The sequence below is a fragment of the Berghia stephanieae genome, chromosome 4 (assembly GCF_034508935.2).
Source record: "Berghia stephanieae isolate SIO BIC M18660-M18661 chromosome 4, UCSD_Bste_1.3, whole genome shotgun sequence".
Lineage (NCBI taxonomy): Eukaryota > Metazoa > Mollusca > Gastropoda > Nudibranchia > Aeolidiidae > Berghia > Berghia stephanieae.
Window position 1 is genome coordinate 47,122,580 of NC_088363.1, and position 14,824 is coordinate 47,137,403.

The 14,824-nt window shown below is 34.6% G+C and overlaps 1 protein-coding gene across 2 annotated transcripts in view; it reads left to right on the forward strand.

Annotated features, from left to right (window-relative positions):
* LOC144970708 (uncharacterized) overlaps positions 1-14,824 on the forward strand; it is a 44,423-nt gene that overhangs the window by 4,996 nt on the left and 24,603 nt on the right. For both annotated transcript variants that reach the window (XM_078910625.1, XM_078910626.1), the window contains exons 3-20: positions 208-464; positions 1,061-1,190; positions 1,750-1,896; positions 4,431-4,502; positions 4,996-5,104; positions 5,453-5,584; positions 5,962-6,046; positions 6,353-6,518; positions 6,866-7,095; positions 8,167-8,263; positions 9,288-9,466; positions 10,019-10,202; positions 10,790-10,930; positions 11,630-11,831; positions 12,997-13,117; positions 13,683-13,895; positions 14,036-14,151; positions 14,472-14,549. In XM_078910625.1, the coding sequence (XP_078766751.1) occupies positions 208-464; positions 1,061-1,190; positions 1,750-1,896; positions 4,431-4,502; positions 4,996-5,104; positions 5,453-5,584; positions 5,962-6,046; positions 6,353-6,518; positions 6,866-7,095; positions 8,167-8,263; positions 9,288-9,466; positions 10,019-10,202; positions 10,790-10,930; positions 11,630-11,831; positions 12,997-13,117; positions 13,683-13,895; positions 14,036-14,151; positions 14,472-14,549 (2,659 nt within the window). The remainder of the gene's footprint in view (positions 1-207; positions 465-1,060; positions 1,191-1,749; positions 1,897-4,430; positions 4,503-4,995; positions 5,105-5,452; positions 5,585-5,961; positions 6,047-6,352; positions 6,519-6,865; positions 7,096-8,166; positions 8,264-9,287; positions 9,467-10,018; positions 10,203-10,789; positions 10,931-11,629; positions 11,832-12,996; positions 13,118-13,682; positions 13,896-14,035; positions 14,152-14,471; positions 14,550-14,824) is intronic.

Below are 14,824 nucleotides of genomic sequence, written 5' to 3' on the forward strand. Positions count from 1 at the left end.
TTTTGTTTTGGGGGGGGGGGGGGTAGTAGACCTATAGTGGTGGCTTTAGTGTTAGTGCATGAAAAAAAACCCTGCAGTTGCACCAGATAGATAAGGATTATGATGGTCACGGATCAAGATAAAAATGTAGAAATTTGCTATGTTAGTAGATATGCATATTTCATATTTTTTACTTGCTTTGATTTTCCTTCTCTCATTTTATTTCAGATGGCCTCTACTCTTGGGTTTACAAAGATTCACTCTTAGAAATCATATATGCAAAAACAAATGAAATATTTGCTGACTGGAGATTTGGGAAAGCTATAAAAGATAAAAACACCATCATTTCTTGTGTCACAGAGTTTGACTGCTCTGAGGGTCGTATGCTTCTCGTTGCCACAGAAAACTTGTCTGATGAAGGAACTCTGTGTTTGTTTAGTTTCTCAAAGAAGAGGGTTGTCAGAGCTATAGAATTTACAAGAAAGGTAAGTTGCAATTAATCTTTGTGCCTGTAAGTGGCAGTTATGGACCAAAATTAAATTAACTTATCTTGAGATTTGGCACTCATGTGAAAAAATATTGTCTGGTAGAACAGAGTGAAATTTTGGATGAATTATAACTTAAAATACACTCCTACTCCTCTAAGAAAATATGCGGCAAGTTAATTCTTTTTTTTTTTTTTTTTTTTTTTTTGACAATATGAGTGGCTGAATAGATAGCATAATTTAATCACTGTTACATCAATTTAATCCTTGCCATCACTTTTCCAGAATTTCCATTTGTTTAAACCCAAAGTACCCAAATGTAGTATCATATGAGTTATTCATTCCAATACCTTACACGCATAAGTTTTACCTTCGAGATGATTTGAGACTATTTGATGATTATGATGAAAACTCCCAAAACAATTTATTTTTTTTCAGGAATCACAATAATTTATAATGATTAGTTTTGTAATTTTTATTGTTACTGTGAGAGTATTATCACCAACAGCATTTTGCAAAACAATGACTTTTATAACATGGGGTGTCTAGATTTCACTTTTATCTAATAAAGTAATGGTAAACATTGACTCTTCCAGATAAGAGCTGTTGAGGTTATTTTCAATAACAGTAAGGAAGACGTACCGGAATGGATTCTCAGCAAACATCTACATTTTTTCTACGGATTGGCTGCAGTGGGCACGGAGGGTGGATATACATACCTTGTGGGTGAGTTTTATCGTGTTGTGTATAACCATAATTATACCATGTGACTGAGTTTTGTTAAGAGTTGTATAAACATCCAATTCGTTTACTTGCCATCTAGATGTGCCAAGAACATTTTTGGATTTAAATGGTGCAATATCGTTATAACTTTTTACTGTTGGCTGAAGACGGGAATAAAATATTTGTTATTTGTTGCTAATGTTATTACTTTTTTATGTATTTTTGAAAATAATGTAATATTTCAATTTCATGCTATTCACATTTCCTGGAAGAGATATGTTATGGGGATAGAGATTAAGATAGATTTGTTTCCATTAAGGGCTTTTAGATGATAATTACTTTGTCTTCTTCTTCTTCTTCTTCTTCTTCTTCTTCTTCTTCTTCTTCTTCTCTCTCTCTCTCTCTCTCTCTCTCTCTCTCTCTCTCTCTCTCTCTCTCTCTCTGTGTTTTTTGTTGTTGCTGTTCTTAATATATAGTACTGGTTTAGTTTCATCATTGATCCATAATTTTTAATTAAGATCTGTTATAAGATGTAAAATTGAGGTTTTGACATTGTTTCCAGACTTACGGTTGGATGATGTGATGTTGAATCCCACCAATGAAATTCAAGTAAAAAAGCTGACAGTGTACAGTCCAGGCCTTATTGACCCCAAGACAAAACGGGATGCTGTTTGTTCTAATAACAAACACATGGCTGTTCTCATTGACAGTGAGTTTGTTTCACCCTAAAATATGTTAATCTTTGTATAAAGTAGACGCTGGTTATAACATTATAGCTTTTTTTAATCTGTGATTTTTAGTGTCAAATATATTTATGATAGTTGATAATTGGCCCTTTTCCCACATTTCAATCAGTCAGTTATTTACATCACAGTATTTTCTGTGGCACAAACATTCTGGGCATTGGAGTCTAAATTTCACTATTCTTTTGTTTTGTGTGCAATCATCATAATCTTGGATGCTCAAAATGGCGTAAAGGCCCAATATGGTAATAGTACCGTTAAACTTTTAATTCTTACAACTAAGCAAACTGAAACCAATAATGTTTTCTTACTCATCGCTTTAATGATTCATTGATTATATTATTGATAAATCCATTTTGTAGCGTTTATCTATTCATGTGCAAAAGTAAGTTCACACTTAGTTCTTCCTTTATATCTTTTGACTCAAACCAAGTATTACATTGTGTTATATATCGTGTTAATGTTTACCTATTTAATTAATGTAATTATATTCCTATCTTTACATTCAATCAAAAGATACATTGCTTCGATTCTGAAACACGGAAATCTCAACTTTTAAAGAATGTGCGCAGATAAGAATTTTAGGGAAAGCAATGCCATGGGGAACTGGAGGCACTTAAATTATGGGATATTAAACCAATTTTGAAATTCAATTATCTTATTGAAATCAGCGTGACGCCACATGATTTGATAAACAAAATATCAACAATATCAGTCTTTTATTTTTTCTTTAACTGTAATTATACTGTCACTAACGAAAATCATACTAAGACTAAGTGTTGAGAACCATGCCCATTTGATTGGGCATCTTCAGACAGGACTGTCTGTTGCAGAATATTCACGGTTTAGTATATCACAAAAGTCTATTTACAAATTAATATAGAAGTACCCAAAAAAAACTTGGTGTTGTTTTTTTGTTTTTGTTTTTGGCAGTTTGGGGATGGGGCATGGGAGGCCAAAAGATATCCGTTTGAGAATAAATAGCAGATTGACATATGGCAGTTACAATACAGAAGATAAAATCGCAACAGTTTTTATGCATGACAATGCACCGCCTGACGTGGTTTGAATTACACTGGGCTTTTAAAGAGAACAATCATATTAGGCAAGGGTGTGACCATCAGTCAGTCCTGACACGAATCTAACCTAGAATACGTAGGATACTATGAGGAAAGAAGTACATGGTCTTGGTCCTCATAAAAACAGATGATTTAAACCAGTTTGTTCAAGATGTCTGTGATAATCTGACTTCAGAGTTTATTGAACGATCCACTTTGTCCATGCAAAGGTGAATAATTTCCCTACATCAAGTTAAGTCTAGTAGTGCGCAGGTCCAATATTGAGGACGAGCATAACTGAGTCAGTGGGGTGATGGTCCAGTATTGAGGACGAGTGGGCTTTGACACCGAGCGCGCCAGTCCAATATTGAGGACAAGATCAACCCTGTTTATGAATGGAGTTGTTAACCTTTCTATATTTAGAAATGCAGTAAAAATTTAATTGATTCTGATTGGTCAATAGTTTAGCTATGTCCTTCAACTTGTTGAAGGCAAGTTAGTGGCCTTTCAATTATAAACGAAACGCAACAAAGAGCCCCCATGCCCCTACCACGCTGTTTTGCATGCTCTGGTCATCTGTTACATCTCAAACAAAGGACACAAAGAAATAATGTTACCCACGTGTGTGTGTTTGTAGAAAATTCCTTTATTACATGTGTGCATCTGTACGTGGGCTCTTTGTGTGTATATGCGTGTGTTAGACGAAAACTAGGCTGATGTGTGAAGCAATAAGGTGTAAAGCCTTGCTCCCTCTCATTCCACCACTCAACTATTCGAAATAGAAAGATGACTGTTACAGGTTTCATATATTCTTACTAAGTTTGCTCTCTCTCAATAAATATCTTATTTCCCTTTAAGAAAATGTAAAGGTTGTACCATAAATTATTGCTATTAGCTCAAAAAAAGTATATTTTCTGGGATGGGTGTAAATATTGAAAAACTGCTAGGCGAGCTGCCATTGTTTCAACTGATCAGCTGTAGCAACTAGGCACTGTCCAGTGTAACTTCCGGAATGCAAGGCCGCGTCACTTGAGTTAAGGGAGGGCACACAAAGTTAAATAAATTGTGTGAATTTGCAGACTCAAATTATTGGTGTCACTTCTTTACCTTTCAATATCATTTTGTACAGGACATTGAGATATTTATATACATGAAAAGAGAAATGAATGAGCTTTCCACTGATGTATAACAATTGTTAATACCTAATTTGTGATCAAAAATACGAGGGTTCAAGCGGGTGTGATCTTGCTTTTTCACATGACTATATAAAAAGCATTTAAGAGTAACAATGCTGTTACACCTTTAGTCATGTTTTGTAAAATAATAAGTGGGTAATTTATGTCTAGTTAACGACCATTTGAACCATTATCATCTCTGTCATTACATCATATATTTTTTTAACCAGCTTTACATAATTTGTTATTTGTTTTTACATTTTCTAGGCCAGTGTCACACGAATGAACAATTTTACTACAGACGACAAGATGATTCTATTGACAAAGTCTATGAAGAAGGTTTTTAATTGGTTTATTTTTCTTTGTTTTAAGTTAACTCCAACCACAATATGTATTCTATAAATTTTCTTATTAATTAACAATTGTGTTTATTGAAATAGTTTTCACTGTGGTTTTATGTTCACATATTGACTGAGATAGAAACAATTAGCTTTATATTTTGTGAGAGTTCAATGTCTTTAAAATATATTTTTTGTTTCTTATTTAAACGACAAAGAAATTGTTTAACTAAGCTTAATAAAAAATCCTGTCCGTTTTTTTCAGAAAAATGTGATATTTCAGTTTAAAATTGTTCCCCTATTTTTAAAAACTGAGCACTGAGATGTAGTATCGCATGTAGTTTAAGAATGTATATGACTTGAAAGTATCACAATTGCTGTTTAATTCCTTATAATAATAATATTTCATTCCATATTTAAGACTTTACCAACACTTTATATCTTACTTATCTCTCTCTCTCATTTTTTTTTTTTTTTTTTTTTTTTTTTACTAGATGCTGTGTGTGTCACCAGTCTGAAGTATTTGAATCAAGCTGGCATCCTGGCTGTTGGGTTTAACTTTGGTTGTTTTCAGTTGTGGAGAATTCACACCCCTGTCTTAGAGTAAGTGCCTTCCTTGTGTGTGACCTGAACTAGCTGTCGAGATGAGACACCAGTATGCATATATATACAGTGCATTTCACTGTTATACCATGCTCAATGCAATCAACAATACTACATTTTTTTCCCCCAAGCTGGCCATAGGGAAGCAAATTTTCATGTCACACAGTTCAAATCACATTTTTTTTTGTACTAGCTCACTTACAGTATCTGTCATTGCTTATGGCTAGGTAATCATTTTCCCTTAGATTAGGTATGGTGATGCTGTGTATGATTTTTAAAATATATATATATCCTTATTTCACCACTTATGTACAATGATAATGAAAGTTTGTTTCCTTTGTTCAACAGTTACAGCACACGATTCACGCCTGATTCAAATGCAGTCTCCAGCTTTGTCGTACAGGAACCAGAAAATGACCCCAGGAATTTAGTGTACCTATGGGTTGGAAGGGACGAGTCTGTCATGGGAGAAGAGCATGGGTAAATATTGCACCTTAATGCAAAAGTTGATGCTTGACTCTCAAAGAAATAATAATAAGGATATTAATGACAGGCACTTATATAATGCCTAATCCATACAGGATCTAAATACTTGACAAATACACAAACACATGCACACACACACACACATGTGCCATTTACATGGAAAAGTAAAAAAGAAGCTTTAATTTAATTCACACACCAAAAAAAATGCTATTTATTGGTCTCACTCTTTTTCTTTGAAGCTGTTATATTAATTTTATGTTAAACACAAAATAGTAAAAATTTCCTACAGTAATATATTATTTATTATGTCTGGAAACAATCCGTGTCTTTTTAAAAAAATACTTTTAAATTTCCTCTTCTCACTTTATCAGACATGGCAAGCTGTCCACTATCAGTTTGTACCAACTTTGCTTCAACAAGAAAGACACATATCCAGGATTTGGACTCTTCTATGAGGTAAAGTTTGATATGCCCATCTCATTTGAATGTCAAGATTATTTCAAGTTTCTTTGTATTGTTTAATGCCTCTCATAACGAATTTCATGCTTCAACCTCATCAAAAAATCCTGCCCAACTTTATTTCTTATCTCCTCATTTGTCTTTTTTTTGTTGTTGTTGTTGTTGTTGCTTGTGTCATTCTTGCTTTAAAATGAATAGCCCAACATAAGCAGCGGAAGAAAGAACATAAACAATAATTGTTGCATTTTCATTTGTTGCGATAACTGTGCCCTCATTTCCCTATGTAACCAATTATTATTTCAGGACTTGGAAAGTGTATGTGGACGTCTGGACCACAAGTTGCAAGTGAACCCATACCTTGGTGGCAACAACAAGACCACATGGTCCAGTCAGATTATTTGTGCTTACACTATCATCAATCCGGTCTACACACCACCTGTTGCTTATGCTCATGACTCATTTGAGGAAGGTATGAAATGGCCAATATAGATTTTTAAAAATTATTACTTGATCAATCATCATTACAGATGGCAGTTAACTATGAACAGTGTTACCTAACACCTGGACTCTGTCCTTACTTTGCTGAAAATACCCTTACAGGGTTGCCAATTTCCCGTATATTTACATAATTCAGTCAGTTAAAAAACTTGTGTACATTTTCCAATCACTGGGCGAGCAGAAGCCAAAAGCCCAACCTTTCGGAAAGTGAGTCAATTAGATAAGGAACCCACATTCAGTCAGCACCAGGATACAACTGAGATGAAAAGGTGTACAGAGAATAGCTGTTGATTTATATATTTTTTTCGTCTTCTGCAGGTTCCCATGGCAATGACCTCAGCTTGAGTGTGTTTGTATGGAAGGCTGATAGCAAACAAAGTGGACACAGCCCAAGCTATTGGATGGCCATCTTTGACTTGAATCGCTGGTATCATGCCCAGATGCCTCACAGCATTCGTTGTCATGGCAATGTACAACAAGTGTGTCCCTATTGGGCTGTCTACAAGTTGGACGATATTGTGGCCTTTTCCTATCCCCAGTCTCTGCTGGTATGGTATTTATTATTGAATAATTCACAATGAGTAAAAAAGATATTTGATTTTGATATGTTGTGGTTGATGCAAAAGTTAAATACAGTCGCGTCTCTCTAATCCATAACTCTGCAATCATGATGTTTCCATTATCCGGACACATTGCCTGGGAACAGATTTTTTTTCTTCTTTATTTGTACACTTTACGGCCTGATTCCACTATCCAGATGTCTTTGTAATCCAAACAAAATGCTGGATATAGAGGTGTTTAGATTGGAGAGACGTGACTGTATATACAAAAAGTTTTTCAATTTTTTGCTGGGATTTCATTTTGCATTTATATAGAGCATTTCCAGGGAACTACCATGCTCAATGCTCTTCACAATATTTCATTTATACACCAAGCAGGCCATATGGAACACATTTCCATCCATACAGTACCTGTCACCTGTTAGGCATTCTTTTGTCCTGAAACTCTTACTGTATCCCACACTGCTCGTAGCCAGTCACTCATTCACATCTGAATCACCCATTTGGCCACTGATCACCTGTAACATTTCTTGACTTTTTTGACAAGATGAGATACTGTATTGCTGAGTCAACGACCCACACACACTTATGTGGAGGTATTTTTCAGAGTTCTGTTGAGCTTGAGGGGGTTTTCTTCATTGGGGTATGGAAAGAGAAGAAGTGTTGATATAGTCATACAAAAGATTGTATTCTTGGATTTCATTCCTCAAAGATATGGATAAAAAAAAAGCTTTCACTGCAGATAAGGAGTAGTATCCAATTATGTCGTTTCCTGTGAGGACAACTAAGTAATGCAGATAAATCAATATTGCGGTTTGAATTTGATTTTTATGGTCCGGCTTATCAAAATTGATTGCTTCACACCTAAGTGCACATATTTACAGGTCTGATAACATAACCCAAATATGGGCTTGATTTATCATTGTTGTAATGGAAAATATTTTTCGTTGATTTGAGAGTCTTGATTGTATCAATCAGTAAGATTTTTTACATCATGTTTATGACTTCTTTTTTTTTTAGATTTTGTTTGACTTTTTTTTTCTCTCTCATTTGGAACAGCATGTACAAATGACTGGAAACAATATTTTGAAGTTCAGTTGCAAATCTCCCCTGCCCCCTGAAGAACACAGTTTTCCATCAGCTTTAGAAATTACAGGTGACATTTTTTTTGTATTTATTGTAAAATATTGAGATATTCATTTATTGTGTGATGGTAAATTGTATAATTGATAAAGGCATAAATCATATCTTTTCTTAATCAGTTGTGAGTAGCTGGTGGTTTTGAATGATTTATGACATTCATTTTGATTTTTTAAAAATCATATCAGCTGAGTGAGTGAAAATGTAACTTCTCATTATAAAACACATTTCTGCAGTTTCATTATATTCTGTTGACTTACCAGTGCTTTATTTATTCTGGCCATGTGGAACCAGGTGTCCATTTCATTTTGCACTAGCTGTTTCGAAATTTTTTGTGCAGACACTTTGACATTATTACTACCCTTAGCTGGGTACGCATGCACACCTTAGTTGACTGAGCTCTTGTAAGTAAAGTAAAAACTAGAGGTACCTAAATGAGTCAATAAAATGGAGAGAAAGATAAAGGGAGTAAATGTGACTCATAAATAAGGGAACAACACAAAACAAACGACGTTTCGGCCTTTGGCCTTTTTCAAGTAAACACGAACATATATTTATATTTGGTTGTCATAACATATTTTACCTATATTATTATGACAATCTAATATAAATATAAATTATATATATATATATATATATATATATATATTATATATATATATAATATATTCATTTCTTGTTTACCTGAAAAAGGCCGAAGCGTTGTTTGTTTTGTGTTGTTCCCATATTTATGAGTCACATTTACTCCCATTATCTTTCTCTCCGTTGTATGTGAAGTAACTTATCCAAGCACACAATAACAGGTTAAGGTTTTTTAAAATCATGATTATCCATAATGTCACTGACCCATGCTCAGTATTGCTTGGGTATGTAATAAGATAAAAACTTGTAAGGCTCAGTCATTGATACCACAATCATATCCTTTTACGCTTACACTTGCTCACATCTTTCATTTCTCTTATGAAACAAAAAATTTTCACTCTCAAAAAATGAAAAATAAATTCCAATCCAACTTTTATGATGTTGAAATTATCCTTCAGATGTCCGGTTCATCACTCCTCAAAGAACAGTGAAGGGTCATTGCTATGGCTGGCAGGGCCAATTACTTCAAGAGTTGGTTAGAGAGGGTGCCATGCATTTGGTCACCCCTGACAGTTTCTACCATCAATGTATGCAAGCACGCCTTATCCCACAGAGTTACAGTGACACCAAAACAGTGGTGAGTGAAATGACTAATCTTGGATTTGAGACAATAACCGTCTTACTACCAATCCATTAATTTTATATTTCAATTTTTAAATATTTTTTTTTCTTGTTTTTTAGTTTATAGATTAAGTATTGAGCTGATTGATTGAAAGTAAAGTGTACCTTAAACCTTCTGATTTTTTATGAAATCAAACTTTTTTTTTTCATTTTGAGAGAAGTGTTTCCTGTTTAACAAAATTATGCATAAAACGGATATCCAATATCGACAGAAGGTGTACTCAGTTTAAATGAAAAGAGTTATTTTGTTGGGGTTTTTTTTAATGATTAGCTCCGTTCAATCAAATTGTCAATGATTTTTAGGAACCTCGAGAGGGGCTCAAGACAGTGACTATGTTTGCAACCATTTTTTTTTTTTTTTTGGTGGATGGCGTTGATTGGAGAGCATCCCTCTCGTGGCCAGTAACAGCCGAGTCATGGGTTCAATTTCCCATTGCCGCAAAAGTTTTCATTTATATCTCTATTGTCTTCTGGTCCTTTTCTACTCACGTCATTTCATTGTTATTAGGAACATCAACGTAAAGCTTTGTTAAACTTGTCCCTGGATTACAATCTGACGGTGCGTCTAATCCACAAGTGTATCCAGACATGGATGGATGGAGAGTTCGTGGATGCTGGTTGTACCCTGGCTCTGTTATTGGATTGGGCTTGGCAAACTGTGGCCAGAATCAAAGGAAAATTGGACAGCACTTGTAAGATATTCATATAATGATAGGGATGGATAGTACTTGTTCTCCTTTTTTCCTTATCTTCAATGTCTTTCTTTTTTACTTTCTCTTCCCTTCTAATTTTATATTTTTTAAATATTTTATTTCTGTTCTGACTCATTGCCTTTCCTTTCTTAACTTTCTTTCTTAATTTTGATTTTTATGCTTTTATTTAAACAATTTCAATCCCCTCATCCGGCAATCTTAGGATTATTTATTTATTTATTTATTTTCTTTCTTTTTTTTTTTGTTTTCTCTTAGAAGTTTTAAGAATATAAAGAATTTTAAAATTATGTTTTTAAAAGCCTTGGTTTCATCCAATGGATAGATCATTAAAATTTTGCTAAGTGAAACAAGCACATAGAGAATAATAGAATTCTTCAGTTTAAGATTTTCTGGGTTTTTTTTGGCCTTGATCTTCTCCTCTTTTTTTTTTTGGGGGGGGGGGGGGGGGGGTTTATTAATTTCAGTATTTGAATTTTTTATTAATGTCAAATGGAGTTTTATAAAATATTTTTGTAAAAACGTTCAGAAACGGTTGGGTATTAATATATTCCTTCATTATCTTCCAGGTGAAATATTGTATGACTGCTCAGGTCGCACCCTTGACCCTTACACTGATTGGCTCATTAGGCGTCACTTTTGCAGCTTGTCCTCTTTGAAGCAAGTCTTCACTATATTCTTGACACAGCCAAATGCAGTAACAGTGAGAGGTATGGAATTTTGTGATAGTTTTGTGTTGTGGTTTATTTTGTTTTGGGGTCTGTTTTGACTTTTAGTTTTTTCCCTTGAACTTGAGATTTTTTTTGTTTGTTACACGTAGGGGGGGTCCTGAGAGCTTGGTTGGAAGAGTGCTCGCTTCACATAGACAGGGATTGAGATCGATCATGGGATTGAATTTCATTTTTTTCTGACTTCCCTGTCCACTGAGCAGTGATTGGGTAGCTGGATCTGTTAGGTCTGATGGAAAGTATTTTGCAATAGACTAGCGTCCTGCTTAAGAGTAGCAAGCAATTGCTTTTGTCCGTTTCATGTTATAGATAAACTCCAGCTCGGTGGGCCTAATGGCTCTGAAGAACTACTAAGTAAGTGCTTGTAGTAATTCTGTACATTGTAAAGATGACTTGAAATCTTGCATTTTAGGGTGTTATGGATTGTCTGTGTTTCTCACAGGATATATGAGTCAAGTTTACATTTTCACCACTGTCATTCTTCTTCATTTCCTGTCATATTGTTTTCATGTTTGAATGTCTAGTTGGTTAAGGAACATTGTTGTCTTCCTCAGCTCTGTCAGGGGCCCATACAGTTTTGTCTGCAGAAGTGTGATACCAGGTCAAAAATCTATTCTTTCTGTTGCATACAACATTATCAAATCTAGCCTTATTGTCACATTTTTCACAAATTCTACTTAGGTCATGAAGAATTAGAAATGCGTCTGGAGGTGTTGCGTCTGCTGGTGGAACATCACAACATGGTCCAGTGGTGTCTCATCGAAGGTCTCCTACCAGAGATCAAAGAGGGAAGCACACAGCTGCCTGGTTTGTTTGCCTATCCTTACAGTGACTTATATAGAGCTACTAACAAACGAAGGGCAGAATTCAAGGCATTGAAAGGGTAAGGTCTAATAGTGATGTATTATTTTTGTAGTCACTTATCTATATGCTCTACTTGCTGTGTTTTCTATCCCCTTATATCTGTTTTCCCAAGTTGCTTTCTGTCTTGAGATTGATTGGTTTATCCTGGCTCTTGCCAGAGTTCTTAGCTGAGAGTAAAAAAAAATAAATGTTTAGTTAGTCCCTTAGTTTTGGGAGATGATTTTATTTTTCCTTGTAAATCATCTATCTGTTTTTGTGTTGTGCATTATGCTTTCTTTTTTAATAATATAGTTTGTAAACATTTGACTGTATTCATCTTGGTGGGATCCTGTGCTTGTTTTTGGATGAAATGTTTAGGTGATATCAAACTAAGTGCGCTGATAGTGTGCTCTTGGAATCTACATCTGTTCCCTATTGGAACCAGTCCCCTTTATCTTTCTTTTTCTTAGGGACTTTTACAAGTAACTCTAGAGTTTATCGCTATCCTGTATTCATCCTTTTTTATTGGTGCTCAAATGACCTTAAAGACAAACAAACATTTATATGATCTGTTGCCCCTTTAAGACAGTCTGAGTACCTGGATGGATGAGAATAATTGCATAACTCTAACCTTGTTGTTATGTCCATTGGTAAAGCACTTTACATACATTACCCCATTAGGTTTGGATTTAAATAAATACCTGGAGAGGCAGTAACAGATGTTGAAAGAATGAGAGTTCTAAATAGGGATGCCCAACAGAGTTGTAATTGAAATAAAAATTTCGTTCCATTTTTTTTTTTTTCAGGGAGAATAAATGGAGGGTGCATTGTGTAAAATATATTTTGCACGAAGGGTTGAAATGTGCTTCTTAAAAGCAGACTTGTCATTTTGACAGATTTAGTCGGATTTTCTTCCTTCATATTCAGGTGTTTTTAAACAAAAGTTTAGATGAAAAAATTATGAAAATATTTGTATTTTGTCCTGAAATGGGCATGTTTTCAAAGTGAATTAAACTACGTAGGTTATAAAACATTTTAATGTGATAATGGATATATATGCGGGTAGACATCATGCATTTTTGATCAGTACATATTATTTCCCGGGGAATTCAGATTTTATTTATCTGATTTTTATTGTTTGCTGTCTTTAGCAAGTTTGTTAACATGCCCATTCTTTAATTTTTTATTCGTTTCCGTTGTTACAGTGTGGTAACCAACCATTCCCTGTTGTTGATAGACGGCTTGGTCAAGTGTGCAGGTCCTCAACTTGCAACCATTTGGCAAAGGGATGACGAGGATGACCTTTACCCCCCAACCTCTATGCAGGTATGAGACCAGTTGAACGTTTTCAACTTTTTATTTGAAGTGTGGGGAAAACTTTGAAAGTGGATCTTGCAGAAGGCTGTGATAGCGCTTTTTAATGCACTAATGCTATTGAAAGAATTTGATTTATTTACAATGTACTCATTTCGACAAATGGTGGATGCAGGTAAAAAGCAACATTTTTGAATTGTCATTGTTAGCACCACAAAATATTGAATAAAGTTTCAGTACACAATTTTCAACAAATGTGATATTTCCAATCTTTTAAACATGTGAGATAAAGAAACTAAGGTAAAAAAAAAATATAAATATGACAGTTTCAAAAAGAGAGCAGACTATTAAAAACGTAACATTTTTGGCTCAAAATCCTTCTTCAGCTAATAACGAAACTAATACCATTTTGACTGTTATTGATTGCTATCGGCTGGAGAAGGGTTATTAGCTCAAAACATCTATGTTTAATATTTTGCTCTTTTTTGAAGCTGTTAAATTTATATTTTTACGTTACTTTTAAAGAGTCCATAGTTTATAGCACCTTAGTATTCAATTTTCTCTTTACTTATTTCAGGCTCTAATGAACTTGTTTCTGCTAGAAGACATCTTGCTGGAAGTGAAGCACGCCATCATGCTCTACTTCCTACAAGATTTGGCTGTCGTGCTCGGCTGCAATGATGAAGACAGGCAGAACGTTGTTGTCAGCTTTGTGCGTTCCTTTGGGATTCTGCCCAGTCTTGTGCATACCATTCATGGATTGTGGTGTATTGACCACAGAGATTACGAGGTGAGATTATATTTCTGTTCTTTACTGTTTTTGTTTTGTTTTTTTTCAATCCCTCCAATTTGTTGGCATATCATGTGTTTTTAGGCAATGTTTCAAGTATATGATTGTTGCTATTTGATTTATCATCCCTGCCTCTGTAGGAAGGGTTAAGACAGCTTGTCAACCCAAATGTACAGCCCCATGTGTGGTCATCATGGATGGATGTCTCTGTCATCAATACTTTGCTAGCCCAGGGACAAGAGGCAACAGCAGCCAGGTAATTAATAATCCAATGTTTTTGCTCTTTTATTACAGGGAATTTTTTTTCTTTGTTCTCACTTATCCTAATTTAGTATTGATTTTAAAAGCTCAAAGAGTAGATAATTTTAGCAGGCTTATAAATTTAAAATCCATATAAAAATATGGCTAATTTCGGATTTATTACTCCAAAATAGGGATCTTGATACTCATCGTTTGAAGTAGAAGAAGAAATGAAGATCAACAAAAGGATTCTTAATGTTTTTATTCTAAAAGTATAAACGCTTTATTTAAAATATGCATTGTAGCTTTTACTCGCCATTGCTTTATCATCATCAGATATATGTGCAGTGGACACAGTCTTGGGGCAACACTTGAGGAGCAGAAATTGAACATTGCTGTGTTAGTCAGAAACAGGTGAGTGGATGAGCAAAATGAGGACAGTGAAAAACAAGGGGTGCATTATTTGGATCACTATTAGATGTATTGTGGGGAGGAGGAGTGTAGAGAATAGCAACAGAAGCTGTAATGGAGATGAAATCATTTTATTTTTAAAGAAAGCAGCATGTATGGTGCACTCCACAATACCAGACCTGTTTACTATTACGTAGTTAAATTTGGCTCCAATATAGCGACCAACTGTCCTGATAAAATCCAGACTGTCCCGATTTGGAGAAATATTGGAAAAAATA